At 37.1% G+C, this 18,486-nt stretch overlaps 1 protein-coding gene and 1 non-coding gene across 9 annotated transcripts in view; both read right to left on the minus strand.

The window, feature by feature from the left end:
* The window catches only part of PHC3 (polyhomeotic homolog 3), an 82,406-nt gene that overhangs the window by 6,129 nt on the left and 57,791 nt on the right, over window positions 1-18,486 (minus strand). For 4 of the 8 annotated variants that reach the window (XM_059065061.2, XM_067033998.1, XM_059065063.2 and 1 more), the window contains 4 exons: window positions 14,500-14,659; window positions 8,832-8,946; window positions 5,194-5,326; window positions 4,871-5,102 (listed from right to left, as the gene is read on the minus strand). In XM_059065061.2, coding sequence (XP_058921044.1) covers window positions 4,871-5,102; window positions 5,194-5,326; window positions 8,832-8,946; window positions 14,500-14,659 — 640 coding nt within the window. Of the gene's footprint in view, window positions 1-4,568; window positions 4,697-4,870; window positions 5,103-5,193; window positions 5,327-8,831; window positions 8,947-14,499; window positions 14,660-18,486 lie in introns of those variants that run through there. The other 4 variants (XM_059065066.2, XM_059065064.2, XM_067033997.1 and 1 more) reach the window with 3 other exon arrangements.
* Window positions 6,245-6,349, minus strand: LOC131757932 (U6 spliceosomal RNA). Its single transcript, XR_009336076.1, has one exon. It is a non-coding gene; the product is annotated as a U6 spliceosomal RNA (small nuclear RNA).

Here is an 18,486-nt window from a genome sequence, read left to right on the forward strand (position 1 = left end):
TCTTACCTACTGCAAATGTATCATCCTCTTGTTTATATAAGAGGATATCATCCTCTTATATAATGTCATCCCTATAACCCCAGCACCAAGCACAAAACATTGTAGGTGCTAAATACCTATATTTTTGGATAAGTGAAGACTCACTGAATGAATAATGAACAAAATACAGAATCTGCTAAAAAGGAGCTATCTGTAAGAGTAACACAAACTTTTTTTTCTGTATTCAGCTGTGTGGCCAGCTTTTCTCTTGGTTATTTCTTTTCCATTGTCTCTGTTGGTTGTATCCTTCCTGTTTCCTATATAGCAATCAGCTTTTCAATTTCTCTATTTTAATAATTTCTCAGATTTTTTAAAAACTGACATTTCAAAAGTACCCTATGCAAAATTTTTATGCTTTTGGCCACTTACCATATAAAAGAAACTATATAGTTAAAATGGGATTACTCACCATAGAAAAGCCCCTTTTCTTTTCCCAGAGGTAGCTCTCAAAACTGGGCAGACAAAACTGACTAATCTTGCATCTAGTTGTGACTTCATCCTTCTTTTTATGAAAGAACTAAATGTTCTTCTCTCTTCAGTCTTACTTACAAGAATACAGGAAAGAAGAGAAGAGAGAGAAAGATAGCGTAGGACTTTCTTAGATTCAGAAAACAGAAGCAATGAGAAGTAATGAGGACCATAAGAGCTACATTTGGGAATAGAAACAAGGAGTTCTCCATGAAGAAATTCATAGCATGCGCTTGTTCCTTGGTATTATCAGAGCGCTCTTCAAATGTCTTCTTGTCGACAGACGGTAAATGTATTAGCAAAATAATACAGAACAAAAAGTTGGGAAACAGCATGATCAAACAGGAATGAATTATATTCAGAATTTTAGATCACAACTTTCTTAAGCCAACCACAAAAAGGGTATTTATACCATACATTAGTATAGAAATGAAAAAATAAAGTGACTTAAAAAAGAAAAATGGAAAAAAAAGGCAGAAGCAAATATGCTTTCCTGAAACATATTAGAGAAAGATGAATTTTTTTAAAAAACCCAGATGCTCAAGGTATGCTGAGCTATAGTTCTATGAATTTCTGACATATTTAGAATCTACTTCTGTAAAACAGCTGGCGCCCCAGGACCATTACAGAACATATCCCAACTGCAGCAACCAGTCAGCTCAGCTGGCTTGACATCATCACCACAAGCAGCCACCAGAATGGGCATGGACCTCTGCACATGGACATGGGTCCCAAATGAACCTTACAAATGTCCAGCCACTTTTCCAGCTAAACCTAAAACAAAAACACTCCACCCCAAAACTAACATCAGTAAGGATGATGAAAAGATATTACCTGCACTCAATACTATAGAATAAGAAGTCCCAATATCAGTATTATGAAAACCAGTAAACAGTCATATGTTTTTAGACAATACCTACTTTATATGCCTACAGGGAAACCAAATCTACTGTAGATTCACAGATCAACAAATACAGACTAAAGTGATCTTTGCAAAAGGCAGTTCACTATATCAAGGAAGAGTTAAAGAAGATAACTGCAGTAAACAGAGAATAAAAAGAACCGTTCCTATAGAGAACTTTTTAATGTACAAAAATTTAGAAGAAAATAATTTTTCACTCTGGTAACAGCTCTGAGACTGGTCTGCATACCAGCTCTAACATGGTCCCACCAAGATGGTTCACAAGATGACATTACACAATGAGAAGAGAAAACTTGAGGAATAAATATAGATGCCCCGATGAAAGAGGGAAACCTAGCCTCAACTGGAAAGAAACAAAATACAAGAGATTACAAAATTTACAAGTTTGTTCACTCCATGAGAAAAGCTCAGGGGAAAAGAAAAACAAATCCAGCCCTGAATGAGCTTTCAGCTCAAAAGGAAGTTTACAAAGGCCAGAGGAACATAGAGAAATAAAGATAACAGCATTTTCTAGCTGAGATTTACCTTAAGCTACAGGCATTATTCAGAGAAAAACTTTAAGAAGATGTTAACTGATCACACAAATAAGCTTGTTATTTAGCCTGTCAAAGCAGTTACTCCCCATTTAATCAGGTAAAAGAAAAGCAGAGTTATATTCAGCGAACTCTTAAACAGTACCAACCAATTCTAAATTATAAAGCAGTCTGCTTTATATATAATGTTCTCTAAACAATTAGCAACAAAATGTCTTGATGAACTCAATAAGACAAGCATCTCAAGTTATAAGAAATAATTTTCAATTCAAATGAAGCAAGAGTAATAAGACAAAGGAGTTAGCCTTTGTTCTAATAAAGCAGCCTAGAGTAGTCTCATGGCAAATGGATGCTGGGGAAAATTAGAAAACTAGCCCTAAAAAAAAAAAAAAAAGCATATGAAGTCATAGAAGAATCAGCAGTATCTATTATTTGTTAATTATTTGGCCAACTACTTTCCTCCTCCCCAAAGGAAAAGAAATATTTTCCCCCAAATGAGAAATCAGGCTAACAGCTCATGTACCCCATTGGGAAGACTGAGACTATGTCTGAAGATGACAGAATCAAAGTCCAGCCTCAGGGATTAGTGTCAATTCCAATGTTAATTCTCAGGATATCTAGACTGGTATAAAACTTAAAATTTTTTGCACTAAGTATTAAAACCACACCCAGTGAAGACTCACCATTCTCTAATATGTCAGCTTTTTAAAGGAGATTCTAAACCCACATGGTCAGCACTTAAATCATACCTAAGTTTTCCTAGGTGCATGTTTAAAACTCTTCCCATGAAAAATGTATCCCTTCTTTAAACAATTTCATCTTTCTTTAAAAGTGACCATACCTTGTTCAAAAAAAAAAAAAAGAAAAAAGAAAAACTTAGGGCTTCCCTGGTGGCGCAGTGGTTGAGAGTCCGCCTGCCGATGCAGGGGACACGGGTTCATGCCCCGGTCCGGGAAGATCCCACATGCCGTGAAGCGGCTGGGCCTGTGAGCCATGGCCGCTGAGCCTGCGTGTTCGGAGCCCGTGCTCTGCAACGGGAGAGGCTGCGGCAGTGGGAGGCTCGTGTACCGCAAAAAAAAAAAAAAAAAAAAAAAAGGAAAACTTATTTAACATTTCTAAAACAAGCTATTGAAAAAATAATTTAATAAAATTTCAGAGTTCTGTATATATATCTTCCTCAACTTACATCCTGACAAACCCATCGTAAGTTGAAAACATCAAGTCGAAAATGCATTTAATACACCTAACCTTCTGAACATCATAGTTTAGCCTAGCCTACCTTAAACGTCCTCAGAACACTTACATTAGCCTACTGTAAGTTGGGCAAAATTTTCTAACACAAAGCCTATCTTATAATAAAGTGTTAAATGTCTCATGTAATTTATTGAATACTGTGCTGAAAGTGAAAACCAGAGTTGCATGGGTACAGAATGGTTCTATCAGCTATTTACCCTCGTGACAGCGTGGCTGACTGGGAGCTGCCCTACCCAACCTGAGGAGAGAGTACTGTGCTTCATATCACCAGCAAAAGATCAAAATTCAGAACTGAAGCACAGTTTCTACTGAATGTATATCGTTTTTGTACCACCATAAAACCGAAAGTTCATTAAGTTGACCCATCACAAGCTAGGAATTTTTTAAAAAGCAGAATACTTCTGAATATACTTTCTTCACCCATACAACACTTTATGTAATTAATTTATTTTAATTATTATTATTATTATTATGTTTTGTATTTTGGCCGCACCACGTGGCATGTGGGATGATTCTCCCAACCAGGGATTGAACCCGGGCCTCTGCAGTGAAAGTGATGAATCCTAACGTCTAGGTCACCAGGGAACTCCCAACACTTTAGCTGTAAGTTTGCTTCTGAGACAGTGGTCACCTTCATAGAAAGATTAATTAGCAAAAATAGCTGGATTAATTTTAATAAGTCTGTAGACAAGTTCAAAGGGGATGTATTTTTCTGGAAAGCCTGTGTCAAGAGAAATGACAGATTCACCGAAAAACCAAAATGGAACACATATTTTTAAAACCTTATTTTCCATATTCATAAGGTCAAAGTGAATGATAAAGGTTTGCTGCTTAAAAAAATATATATTGTCTTAACATATATAGCAGTGTGGGTCTCATGATGAGCAAAGGTGCAGCTGTCTTCAGTAGCCAGCCCCTTAGAGAAAGTGGAAATAAAAGATTATTGTTGTAGTAAAGAAAAAAGATAAAGAACATAATGGCTTAAGCTGATGGAAAGAGTACCAAATGAGAGAGAGAGCAGAAAACATAAATAAGAAAGTAACCCTCAATACTGGAATGGAATATCATAACTGAATTCAGTTGTCTACTTAATTTCAGAAGTATTCTTGATGTCTATTTACTGCAAAGAATCAAAGAATGCAGCCTCCTTTAAAAGAAACAGCTTGTTTTTTTTTTTTGAAGCCAAAATTTTATATTCTAAAAGGTGCTGATTAGCTTTCAAAAAAGTTAAAAAAAATTATAGTCTCTCTTACTTCATTTAAAAAAGGTTAAATTAGGAAATAAGGAGGAAATAGAATAGAAAACTGGAAGAGCAGAAGGGAAGAAGTGTCTGACTCAATCTCTCTACTGACCTCTCGAGAGAAATCAGACTGAAGAGAAGAGAGCACCTTTAATCTCTTCACCGGCTGAGGTGTCACAGCAGAAGCAGGACTAGTCAGTTTTTATCGACTTGGGGGGTATGAGAAAATACCCAGTTGTGCTGAGGGAATAAGCAAGAGGAGACAGATCACATTTCAATACCAAATGCCATTTAATGAGTACATATACATAGAACTTCTCTAACCCTTTTGTGCAATAGGTGTGGATGGATCTAACGTCACTCCTCTGTGTGTGCACAAGACAAATATTAAGGCCAAAGTGGTGACTCACATACCAGGCAAAGAATGGATGAAGGCCCAGACGTCATCAACTGTCCATACAGATGGCTCCGTTTGTGCAACTGGTAGCAAGTCACTGTTCTCAGGCATTTTCCTCATTCTCACATCCCGAAGCTCACGCTCTCTTTCCCGCTCACTCTGCCTGCGCAGGCGTGTTGTCATAGCAGATGGCACAGAATCTTCATGAGAAGCCAAGTCTTCTTCTGCAGATGGATAAGTAATTGGAAGCTGGAAAATGTAGTACAGGTAAAATACAGCATTGCACTTTCCTTGTATTTCTGAAAAGGGTATTGTACATTGAATCAAAGTTTCTACAGACCTGCCGAAGGATATGTTCTCTCGCTGTCCCATCAGGGCCACTTGGACGACGGCCACGATGCCCAAGGCTTTGATTATCAGGCTTACGATTCCAACGACTAAGTGCAAATTTTTTAGAACAGCTAACATTGTACCTAAGAAATTCAAGTAAGAAAAAAATTAAATCATGTATGGGACACTCCATTTAGTAATTAATTATGACCTTAAAGTGCAGTTGTGAATCAGTAAGTGCCATTTATTTCATTAAGGTCTGTAATACCTCAGAAAGTAAACCATAGTGTTCAATAGATTTACTTATGCTAACAGTAAAAAAAAAAAAGGCAGGGGGCCTTGTTTTACATCATAATATAGCTCTCAGTATAATACTGGACACCTATAACAAAGTATTGATATTTTCCCCTAATAACAGCATGACAGAAACTGCAAAATACAGAGGTTAACTCATTTTTCTAGCTGCAAAATAATTCAAGGTTCCAGGAGAAAATAAATTATGAATTAATTATTTAAACGTTCAAATTGTTATTTTTCCAGGTAAGCATTTCTGAAGAGAGATTAATAGTAAGAGGTTAATATAGTAGAGAGGGGGAAATCCCAAATGGCTAATAAAATATTTTTCAAATATAACTAAAATCAAGGAATGAAAAGGTAAAGTTGAGTTTTCAAAGTTCCAAAAGGAATTCATGGGTCTCAGGAATTCAGGAAATTCAAATATATATAATTCTTTAAAATTGGCTGAAAGATTATTTTTATTTTATCAAAATAGACTAATTTTTAAAATTTTTTATTTTTATTTTATTTATTTATTTATTTATTTTTTGCGGTACGCGGGCCTCTCACTGCTGTGGCCTCTCCCGTTGCGGAGCACAGGCTCCGGACGCACAGGCTCAGCGGCCATGGCTCACGGGCCCAGCCGCTCCGCGGCATGTGGGATCTTCCCGGACCGGGGCACGAACCCGTGTCCCCTGCATCGGCAGGCGGCCTCTCAACCACTGCGCCACCAGGGAAGCCCTAGACTAATATTTTAAAATATACATTTTTAACATATATATACTTAAAATATGGAACACTATGTATTTGCCTATCATCTTTGTGCAGGGGCCATGCTAATCTTCTCTGTAGCATTCCGATTTTAGAATATGTGCTGTAGAAGTGAGCACTCAAATTTTTAAATGTAGACCTTTATAAAGCATGATGACGGCTTAAAAAGAGTCCTATGCCATTTACTGAGTTCCAACACCCTGGAACAGGGGCTGGCAAACTTCTTCTATGAAGGGGCAGATACTAAATATTTTAGGCTTTGTAAGCCACACAAGTTTCTGGCACAACTACTCAACTCTGCAACTGTAACATGAAAGCAGCCATAAACAATAATGAATGAGCATGGGGACTTCAGTGGTTAAGAATCCGCCTGCCAATGCAGGGGACATGGGTTCGAGCCTTGGTCTGGGAAGATCCCACATGCCACGGAGCAACTAGGCCCGTGTGCCACAACTACTGAGCCTGTGCTCTAGAGCCCACGAGCCACAACTACTGAGCCTTCACGCCACAACTACTGAAGCCTGCATGCCTAGAGCCTGTGTTCTGCAACAAAGAGAAGCCACCACAATGAGAAGCCCACGCACCGCGATGAAAAGCAGTCCCCGCTCTCGCCACTAGAGGAAGACTGTAAGCAACAAAGACCCAACACAGCCAAAAATAAATAAATAAATTTATTTAAAAAAAATAATGCATGAACATGGATGTGGTTCAACAAAACTTTATTTAATAACATTTAAATTTGAATTTTATGTAATTTTCAGGTGTCACAAAATGTTATTCTTTTGATTCTTTTTCAGCCACCTAAAAATTTAAATACTATCCTTAGTTCAGGGACCATACAAAAATAGGCTCCAAAAAGGACTCAGCCTGGGCATAGTTTGCCAACCCCTTCCCTAGAAAGAAGAGTGAAAAGAGATGATCTAAGATAGAAATTTCTGAAAAGCTACACAAAGGCTAAGAAAAATATACACAGTTCCTCTTTTTTTACACATAAAACTGCCATTGTAATTTCTTATTTTCAAAACTCTTTTGCTCTAAGATGATTTTTCAGGGAAATGACAAGAATTTCCTCACCTGTGTTTTATGAAAATACCAGGAGGTAGAAGGAGTACTATGAGAGTGAATAGGCTATTTTTCCACTAAAAATATAAAAAAGAAAAGTGTCCTGATGGTCACTTCATTTTACCCTAAAACAATTCAACAAGCTCCTCCTGTGTTCATTATGCTCATATGTGGGCTCAGCTCTAAAGGTTTCTGATTTCCGTTCACATCAACTGACAAAACTTTCCTAGCTGACTACAGAACAGAGAAAAGAGACTAACTTTACACTTACTATTTAGTCCCTAAATATTTAGATACCTAAGACAGATAGCTAGGCAGACATGTAAACAGCAGTTCTCAGGTGAGACCTAATTTATCCTCTCCTCCTTGCTCTTCTCTCGTCTGCATTTTCCTACATTAGGACCCCTAAACCTCTAAAGGGCTTCGCTTAAAGGTATAATAACAGGACAACTGAGCAATCACCTCTGGGAGAAGAGTGATCGTAGTGTGTTAAATGTCCTGAAATATTTCTAAATAGTCAAGAAGTTTAAAATATTCTGAAAGGCAATCCTTCTCCCTCAGTTTTTAATCCCTTAGAATCAGAGAGCCACTATTCTTTCTTGTGGTACATGCAAACTGGAAAAACTCCTAAGTTAAAATAGGAGTTACACAATTTGATTAGGACTATCAATAACATGAAAGAATATCTGAATAACAGATTGACAATTGAAAAACCAATAACCCATTTTTAGAGGAAAATACTTCTACTAGTTATTTAACTTAAGTTTTTACTAAGTATATTTTAGGCGCACCATACTAAATAATGTATTCAAGCAAGAAATTCCCTGGATGTATCTTTAAGATCTTAAATTCTTTGAAAGAATAATAACTTTTGGAATAGAAAACAAATTTCAAAATAATCAGCTTGTGCATACACTTCACCTTTAGTGGGAAATACCTATAATTAGGATTTATAATCAGAATTAGAGGGGTGTTCTTCATTGTAAACTAAACTTGCGACTAGATCAATGAAGATACTAAAAATTTTCCTGATAGTAATACTATTCATCTATAATATTACTATTGAAAATACAGGTTTAGAAGACAGACCATTTTGTTGTCAGATAATATAACAATGTGGAGAACTTATGCTATAGCTGTCCCACTTAGAAACCTAAAATAAATAGGATATGGTTAAAAGAAATGAAACATTTTAAAATATAACAAAGTAAATCCAGGTATTTCAATACTGATAAAACACATATTGTTTTGACACCTTAAGGACTAGCAATCTATTCACAGGAGGGGTTCTCCTTAGCATATTCTTACCACCAGAAGATTGCCACTTCAGTATTAGATTATGCTGTATGTGTTATGAATATGCAGTTTTCACAGAGCAAAAGTTAACAACTAAATAGCAAAGTAGCTCCAAATAATGCCTATTTGATATCATGCCTCTAAAATATCTAGTTTTGACTACTGGTAAACTCTACAAGTTTTTTGGTTTTGTTACAGCAGTCGTTGGCTTGTGCTCTAGGAAATTCAAGAGAACAGAAATACCTTTTGGCACACGACATAGTGCAGAATCGTTTTGACCGCAGAAATTCATTAGCATACCCCATCTTTCCACAGAATTCACACTTGAGCAACTCACTGTCCATTTCTTCTAATGCCTCTAAAAAGAAGAAAACAAAGAAAAAACTTCCAAAAATTTAATCGTGGCAAATTTTCTTTTAGCTTCTACTTTGGCTGGATGTTGCTAGTGTTCAGACCCTCCAGGAAACTTAAAAGGAATGGTCTTTTAACTTTTCAATCCATAGCCACTTTGGCAAGGCAAAGCCCCCCAAAACAACCACTTCCACCATTCCCTCTTGCTCCTGCATAAAAATATTTTATGAGTTTTCTCTATATAAATAAGCAATACATTTTTAAAGGTTCATTTTGCTAAGAATCCAACCTAACTAAAATGTGCAAAATAAAACAAAGTCATTACCTTTCAAAAAGCATCATGTATATGAATTTTGATACATTGTGCTATGTACAATATATATAGCAAAGAATACACTTCTAACTGGAGAAAATGAGGATGAATCCAAAGAGAAGGTAAAATTTTGATGTCTGATTTCAGAGGAGCATTTAAAACAGTTAACACTCAAAGATCTGCAATGTACAACAGAATACATAAAGATGTATTTATCTAATTATAAAACAGTCCCTTTTAGTTTTATCATATTAAAACAAAAGTAATTTACATTTACCTTCAAAATCACCATTGGTTTTGTAACTTCTAACCTCTGTTCCTTTTTGTCAGGGTGCTTCTCTGTTAAATAAGAATGTCCTTCCCTCCACCTCTACATCCATAACTTTCAAGTCATACCACAGGACCCAAAGAAACTTCCCACCTAAATCCTCAAGTTTTCACCAGCAGCAGTCACCTGTAAGTAAGCAACTTTATCTTCAGGACCCACCGTTTTCTCATCTGTAAAATGGAGTTTAAAATACCCTTCCCGAAGAATTGCAGTGAAGATTACATGAATGCCCAATAAGTAGCAGGCATTTAAAAAAAGTGACAGTTCCATTTCCTATTTTCCACATAAGAAGTAAGAGTACTAAGACCTGTAATAAGTGCTTAAGAAATACTTCAATGAAAACTGTTAAATTCTTAAATCCACCATATTTTGCCATTTTCATGCATCATCATAATTCCTATGCCGAGTCATATAAAATATACACAAAAAGAACTCCACTAACTAAAGCTTTTAGCTATGAGCTCCATATGTGCTTTTCTATGTTATTCATTTAAGCAAGACTTGTTAAGATGAAGAAAGGGACTCTGAAATGTAGGCATGGATGACATGTACTCAGTACATTCAAGCATCACATTATCCCAGTATTACTGGAGAAGCAAACAGCAAAGTGCTAAATTAAGTGAAGGCAGTAAGAACTAAAAAACACACTGTGAAATATTTGAAGTTCCAAGAGACATCCAAATACACTGTCATGACCAATCAAATCATAAACTACCAAGTGATCATCTCAAGGAAATTCTCAAGACTGTCTTCATAAACAAAACTCATCTATTTAGTAGCAATGAGGAACAAAAGAGTCTCAAAGCAAGTAAAGTAAAAACTGCTCCTTCCAATGACCTAGAGATGGCTTTCGCACAGTTGTGCCCCTCAACACATCCCTGGGACCTAGTGTCATACTTCCAGGAGTATTGCTTTTACGCTGTCACGCTTGTAACCAGATCTGACCTTGAAAAGCCTGTACTGGAGACAGAACCTCTTATTCGACCACCACTGCCACCAATCCGGACCCAAAGAGCCCATTTGTCAACTTGTTCTGTTTCGACTATACTGAAAGCTTTATTTCAAAAGTTTGTATTAATTAACATAATAATATGCAACACTTGATAATAGGTTAGAATACCTTATGAAGAAGGAAATGTTTTTGCTGGTGAGAGAGGGGAGATCCCAAACAGGTATGGTCTAAGGGTTAACAACCTGACAAAAATAGAACATCAGTTTTATTTGTCATAAAGAAGAGAGGAATATTAACAGATTCAAAAAAGTCCAGTTCTAATATCTGGTCAAACTTTCAACAAATCTGGTAATGTTACCAAGGCTACTTTGTCACATTTGTAAATAAAAAATTAAAAAATAAGTTTAAAAAACTATTGCTTTAGCTAATAAAGATGGGATTCTATGGCAGAGACAGCTGGCAATTCCCTAATATCCATTCTTCACTTTTCTCCCACAGTAACAAAATCCTAATTTTTAGCTAGGAATATGGACACTGAGAATAAAAAGTAATGTTTCTGCCCCATGTGTGGCCAATTTCTGACCAAATTCCAGGTGGTGCCCTTTCTCCCATTTTACAATTAGGATGTGATCAAGAAGATTAGCTATCTTGGAAATGTGAGCAACATTCTAGGGATGGCAGAGCCACTGAGAGCTTAGGTGTCCAACACAATGGAGCCCTGCACTGCTTACCTTTAGACTATGTCAGAGAAAATTAAACTTTTTTATTTCATCAGGTATTATTCTGGGTCTCCAATGGAGTGGCCAAACACATATCCTAACTAATAGAGATCCCCAATTTTTCTGTGCAAGGAGGAGTTACTTTTCAATTTTCCTGAAGACCTGAGATCATGTGATGATCAGCAGCAAAGAGAGGCAATGAGACAGAAACCATGATCAGTGTGATGATGTACCAGGGAAGACATAAGATATTTTGGTAAATCACATTTTGGTTGGAGATTCTGGTTATAGAACCAGTCCAAATAGAGACACAGTTTATCCTTTAAAAAAAGAATAATCCTTACATTGTTCTTCATACTGAATTAAACTGTATATACTACTACAACCAAAGCCACTAAATAAGTGACCTCACCACTCCCTGTAATACTTCCCGTAAACACCGAAGTAAACAGTAACAGAAACACTTTACAAAATTACCTTGGGAAATTATGAAGGATTTTAAAATTTGACACATTTTTCAGTAAATATATCTCCACTATGAAATAGATTAATCTTTCTTTAACTGAATATAGTTAACATAAAACAGTGTGTAAATTTAAGGTCTAAAATACATTAACTTGATACACTTATATATTATAATATGACTGCCTTTGTAGCAATAGTGAGCACTTCTATCACATTACGTTTTTATCCTTTCATTTTAGTCACTGGGATAATTAAGTTTAAGTCTCTTAGCAAGGTTGATGATTATAGTACAATATTGTTGTCTATACTCATTGTACCATACATTAGATCTCTATGGCTTATTTATTATTCATTGCATAGGTTAATCATCTTTAAATCTCCCTTTTCCTTGCTCTGGTATCTTGTCCTTTAAAACTACCCTTTGCCTTGTCTTCCTCTTCCCACAATGACTACAGGTATCAATTACATGCCAAACCTCTACACTGCTCCTACATGTGACCAGCAGTTTCCAAAAACACTCTTTTTCGTGTCACCTGCCTAAAAAATCTTCAGTAACCATGCTCTTGAGAGCAAGATAACACCTAACTCCACAGTCAAATATCAAAGTATGCTAGAATCTGACTGCATTACTACCCACTCCTTCTCTAACCCAACTGTCTACTCCTCACTGCCCCTTCCTGAAGTTACCTAGCACTTGCACATCTTTTGTGCATTTATTCATGGTATGCTAACCTGAAAGGTTATTCCTGTTATCTTAAATCTATGCTTTACCAGACAAGACCCAGGTCAAATCCCATCTCCACAGAAAACTCACCAAACTGGCAATAATCTCACCCAGTTTTAACGTGCCAAGTTCTTACTGTCTATAATAATTCATTTAATACCTACCATATGTTGCTCCTTACTTATCTTTCTGTTGTGGAGATTGCTACTTCCTACTAGATCAAAAGCTCCTCTAGGTTCTAGCATAGTCCATCATATGTTTTAATTGTATTATATTATAAACCATGAGCATCACAAAATATGCTGTGAAGCTTCCTAAGCAGTTTTCCATTTTTCTCCAATATGTGCACACAAGAGAGCACATTACATATGCTTATTAGCCTAGAAAACTCCTGTTTATACACTTCTTATTCTTATAGATACAGACAAGAAAAAACATACCCTGCACATTCATCTTTACTACTCTTTATCTCAAATGAAAAATTTTCTCAGATAAATAGTATGCATAACAAAAAGCAAGTATTTAGGAATTAAATGAAATTAAATTCATAACAACAAAAGGCAAAATGTAGACACTGTTTGGATCCTGATTTGAACAAAATAACTATAAAAGAACATTTATACAATTTAATCAATTATACAATTGAGGAAATCTGAATATGGACCAGGTACTAGATGACACCAAACAGTTTATTAATGTTGTTTTGTGTGACACAGCATTAAAGTGTACACTTTTTATAGATGCACACTGAAGCATGTACTAGCAAAATACAATAAGAACCATGATCTTTTTTTAAACAGAGGAATAAAGGGAGAAAAGGGAAAGAGAAAAAGCAACAGAGAAAGAGAGAAGGGGGAACATAGGGAGAAAAAAACAAAAGGGATGGATGAAGCTGGTGTGGCAAAATAATGTTTAAAATTGGGTAATGTTGTATCTGGGTGAGTTGGGATTCATTATACAGTTCTCTCTAATTGTATGTATGTTTGAAAATGTTCATGTTTAACATTCTTTTAAATAAAAAAAATCAAATCGAACTCAACGTAAGTTAGCAGTAAAAAAATTTTATCCTACTATCATACTCTTTGCTATTCAAATAAGAAGTAAAACAGTGATAAATACTTTGTAACAGTTCATAAATTACCACAATGACAGAGGTGCCTTCCTCTTAAGAATCAGGAAAGCTGCGAGCCAAGTCAGTATCTATTTTGCTTACCAGCATGCTATTTTACTTAATTTTAGCAAAGTACAGGCATATAATATATGCTAAATAAATATTTACAAAATGAATAAATTAATTTTAGATGAAATATATTAATATATTGAGGATAATTACTTAGACACAGATGTTAATTAATTCACTATTATAGAGCTCTGACTATATTAAATGCTATTTAATTAAACTGAACGGTTATCAACTGCAGAGCCATGATCAGAATCAATAAAAAGTAAAATATATCATTTTTGCATTTATCTGTGTTTGTTTTCCTAAAGTCACTTTGCATTACCACTTTGACTTTTATGGAATATTCACTATTAGAATAAGGTCTATAAAAAAATTATTTGACACTGAGAAGATTTAGTGATATTTTCCTCTATGAACAAACTTAATCGCCTTTTGATTGAAGACTACGTCCTTAACACAACTATAATACCCACCTGATATCAAACATCTGAATACATAAAGTCTAAAACCAAACAACCCAGAAGCTCTAAATTTTTAAGCAAAATCAATATTATAGTCATTTACTTAAGTCTGCTTAAGAAAGAGAATTGGTTGTTTTGATCCTAAAATTCTGAATTAGTTTCATATATAATGGAACTTTTCCCAACCACACTCCTTCAAATGTCAAACTGATAGTATACAAATTAACACCAATCTTGCTATTTTAATTATATGACCATTAAGAGTCTGATTAGCTTTCCCACTATTTTAGTCAAATAATGCATTATATGAGAAAAAGAATAAATACTTCCAAGTGAAAATCTGTGTGGAATAAATACCCATGTCTTGTTTCAAACAATAAAAGTTAAAGGGCATCTTAAAGAAAAATCCACAAACCTTCAGCAATCATGTCTTCCATCTCTGTGTCAGATGAATTATCTGCATGCTTTGCATTATTCTGTAGCTCTGGCTGAACACACACAGAATTTATCACCTGATTATCCAAAATAGGCCTTTTTTTCACAGGCTGTTCTATCAGCAGAGATGAACGACTCACCTTTAAAAGACAGACAGAACAAAATAAAATAATCTTTTAAAAGATTTTCAGAAACAACTTAGTTTAAAAATCTCTTGAAATGAATGGTATCTGTGATAATTTACTTGTATGATTGATTAGATCTATTCATTAAGGGCTTTATTCCTTGAGAAAAGGTTAGGCAACCTGAACATAAATGCTTTATACTGCAGTTCATGAGCAGTATGGATGCTTCAAAGTCTCAGTCAAATGGAACCAAGGGTCCTAGTTAGGCAGGTAGGCTAAAAAGTTTTTTAAAAAATCAGTAATAAATTTTGATGAGCCAGTACCTTTAATATATTTTTTTCCTGCAATAACCTTTAAGATTTATTTTTCATGCACAAAGCTTTTTATTTGTAGGATTATCTCCTCAGGATAGATCATTCTCATATGCATTTTAAAGATAAAGGAACTGGACTTCCTTAGTGGCACAGTGGTTAAGAACCCACCTGCCAATGCAGGGGACATGGGTTCAAGCTCTGGTCCAGGAAGATCCCACATGCCACAGAGCAACTAAGCCCACGTACCACAACTACAGAGCCTGTGCTCTAGAGCCCACAGCCACGACTACTGAGCCCAAGTGCCACAACTACTGAAGCCTGTGCGCTGAGAGCCTGGGCTCCGCAACAAGAGAAGACACTGCAATGAGAAGCCCGTGCACCACAACGAAGAGTAGCCCCTGCTCGCCACAACCAGAGAAAGCCCACGCGCAGCAATGAACAACCAACGCAGCCAAAAATAAATAAATAAATACATACGTACATTAAAAAAAATAAAGATAAGGGAACTAATATTCAAAGTATGCAGGTGGAGGAGGAGACCTTCAAGATTGTGGAGGAGTAAGACGCGGAGATCACCTTCCTCCCCACAAATACATCAGAAATACATCTACATGTGGAACAACTCCTACAGAACACTTACTAAATGCTGGCAGAAGACCTCAGATTTCCCAAAAGGCAAGAAACTCCCCACGTACCTGGGTAGGGAAAAAGAAAAAAGGAAAAACAAAGACAAAAGAAGAGGGACAGGACCTGCACCTCCAGGAGGGAGCTGTGAAGGAGGAAAAGTTTCCACACACTAACACAGTAATAGGGGCAAAGGGCAAAGCGGAGAGATTCCCGCACAGAGAATTGCTGTAGAACAGCACTCACCAGCCCGAGAGGCTTGTCTGTTCACCCACCGGGGCGGGTAGGGGCTGGGAGCTGAGGCTCGGGCTTCGGAGGTCAGATCCCAGGGAGAGGGCTGGGGTTGGCAGCGTGAACACAGCCTGAAGGGGTTAGTGCACCACAGCTAGCCAGGAGGGAGTCCAGGTAAAAGTCTGGAGCTGCCGAAGAGGCAAGAGACCATTGTTTTGGGGTGCACAAGGAGAGGGGATTCAGAGTACCACAGAAATGAGCTCCAGAGATGGGCGCAAGCCGCAGCTATAAGGACGGACACCAGAGACAGGCATGAGATGCTAAGGCTGTTGCTGCCACCACCAAGAAGCCTATGTGCAAGCACAGGTCACTATCCACACCTCCCCTCCCAGGAGCCTGTGCAGCCCACCACTACCGGGGTCCCATGATCCAGGGACAACTTCCCCGGGAGAACACATGGTGCACCTAAGGGTTGTTGCAATGTCACGCTGGCCTCTACCGCCGCAGGATCGCCCTGCATCTGTACCTCTCCCTCCTCCCAGCCTGAGTGAGCCAGAGCCCCCTAATCAGCTGCTCCTTTAACCCTGTACTGTCTGAGTGGGAATAGATGCCCTCAGGCAACCTACACGCAGAGGCGGGGCCAAATCCAAAGCTGAACCCCAGGAGCTGTGCGAAGAAAGAAGAGAAAGGGAGATTTCTCCCAGCAGCATCAGGAGCAGCGGATAAAATCTCCACAATCAACTCGATGTACTCTGCATCTGTGGAATACCTGCACAATGAATCATTCCAAAATTGAGGCGGCGGACTTTGGGAGCAGCTGTAGACTTGGGGTTTGCTTTCTGCATCTAATTTGTTTCTGGTTTTATGTTTATCTTAGTTTAGTATTTAGAGTATATTATCATTGGTAGATTTGTTTATTGATTTGGCTGCTCGCTTCCTTTTTTTAAAAAAATACATATTATATATATCTTTTTCCTTTTTCTTTTTGTGAGTGTGTTAAGTGTATGCTTCTTTGTGTGATTTTGTCTGTATAGCTTTGCTTTTAACATGTGTCCTAGGGTTCTGTCTCCGTTATTTGCTTCCTTTTTTTTTTTTCTTTAGTATAGTTTTTAGTGCTTGTTATCATTGGTGGATTTCTTTTTTGGTTTCGTTGCTCTCCTTTCTTTCTTTCTATTACTTTTTAATTTTTTTATTTTTAATAATTAAAAAAAAATTTTATTTCAATACCTTTATTTTATTTATTTTTTCTTTCTTTCTTTTTTTCTCCCTTTTCTCCTGAGCCATGCAGCTGACAGGGTCTCAGTGCTCCAACTGGGGGTCAGGCCTGTGCCTATGAGATGGGAGAGCTGAGTTTAGGACATTGGTCCACCAGAGACCTCACGGCTCCACGTAATATCACACAGCAAAAGCTCTGATCTCCATCTTAATGCAAAGACCCAGCTCAACTCAACGACCAGCAAGCTACACTGCTGGACACACTATGCCAAACAACTAGCAAGACAGGAACACAACCCCACCCATTAGCAGAGAGGCTGCCTAAAATCATAATAAGGTCACAGACACCCCAAAACACATCACTGGATGCAGTCCTGCCCACCAGAAAGACAATATCCAGCCTCACCCACCAGAACACAGGCACCAGTCTTCTCCATCAGGAAGCCTACACAACCCACTAAACCAACCTTAGCCACTGAGGGCAGATACCAAAAACAACGGGAACTATGAACATAGAGTCTGTGAAAAGGAGACCCCAAACACAGTAAGTTAAGCAAAATGAGAAGACAGAGAAACACACAGCAGATGAAGGAGCAAGGTAAAAACCCAACAGACCAAAAAAATGAAGAGGAAATAGGCAGTCTACCTGAAAAAGAATTCAGAGTAATGACAGTAAAGATGATCCAAAAATACAAGAAACGTTTAACAAGGACCTAGAAGAACTAAACAGCAAACAAACAATAATGAACAATACAATAAAAGAAATTTAAAATTCTCTAGAAGGAATCAATGGCAGAATAACTGAGGCAGAAGAATGGATAAGTGACCTGGAAGATAAAACAGTGGAAATAACTACTGCAGAGCAGAATAAAGAAAAGAGAATGAAAAGAATTGAGGACAGTCTTAGAGACCTCTGGGACAACATTAAATGCACCAACATTCGAATTATAGGGGGGCCCAGAAGAAGAGAAAAAGGGACTGAGAAAATATTTGAAGAGATTATAGTTGAAAACTTCCCTAATACGGGAAAGGAAATAGTTAATCAAGTCCAGGAAGCAAAGAGAGTCCCATACAGGATAAATCCAAGGAGAAACACGCCAAGACACATATTAATCAAACTATCAAAAATTAAATACAAAAAAAATAATTAAAAGCAGCAAGGGAAAAACAACAAATAACATACAAGGGAATCCCCATAACGTTAACGGCTGATCATTCAGCAGAAACTCTGACAGCCAGAAGGGAGTGGCAGGACATATTTAAAGTGATGAAAGGCAAAAACCTACAACCAAGATTACTCTATCCAGCAAGGATCTTATTCAGACTCAACGGAGAAATTGAAACCTTTACAGACAAGCAAAAGCTAAGAGAATTCAGCACCACCAAACCAGCTTTAAAACAAATGCTAAAGGAACTTCTCTAGGCAGGAAACACAAGACAAGGAAAAGACCTACAATA

Source organism: Kogia breviceps, chromosome 5 (genome assembly GCF_026419965.1).
Source record: "Kogia breviceps isolate mKogBre1 chromosome 5, mKogBre1 haplotype 1, whole genome shotgun sequence".
In the NCBI taxonomy this organism is placed as follows: domain Eukaryota; kingdom Metazoa; phylum Chordata; class Mammalia; order Artiodactyla; family Physeteridae; genus Kogia; species Kogia breviceps.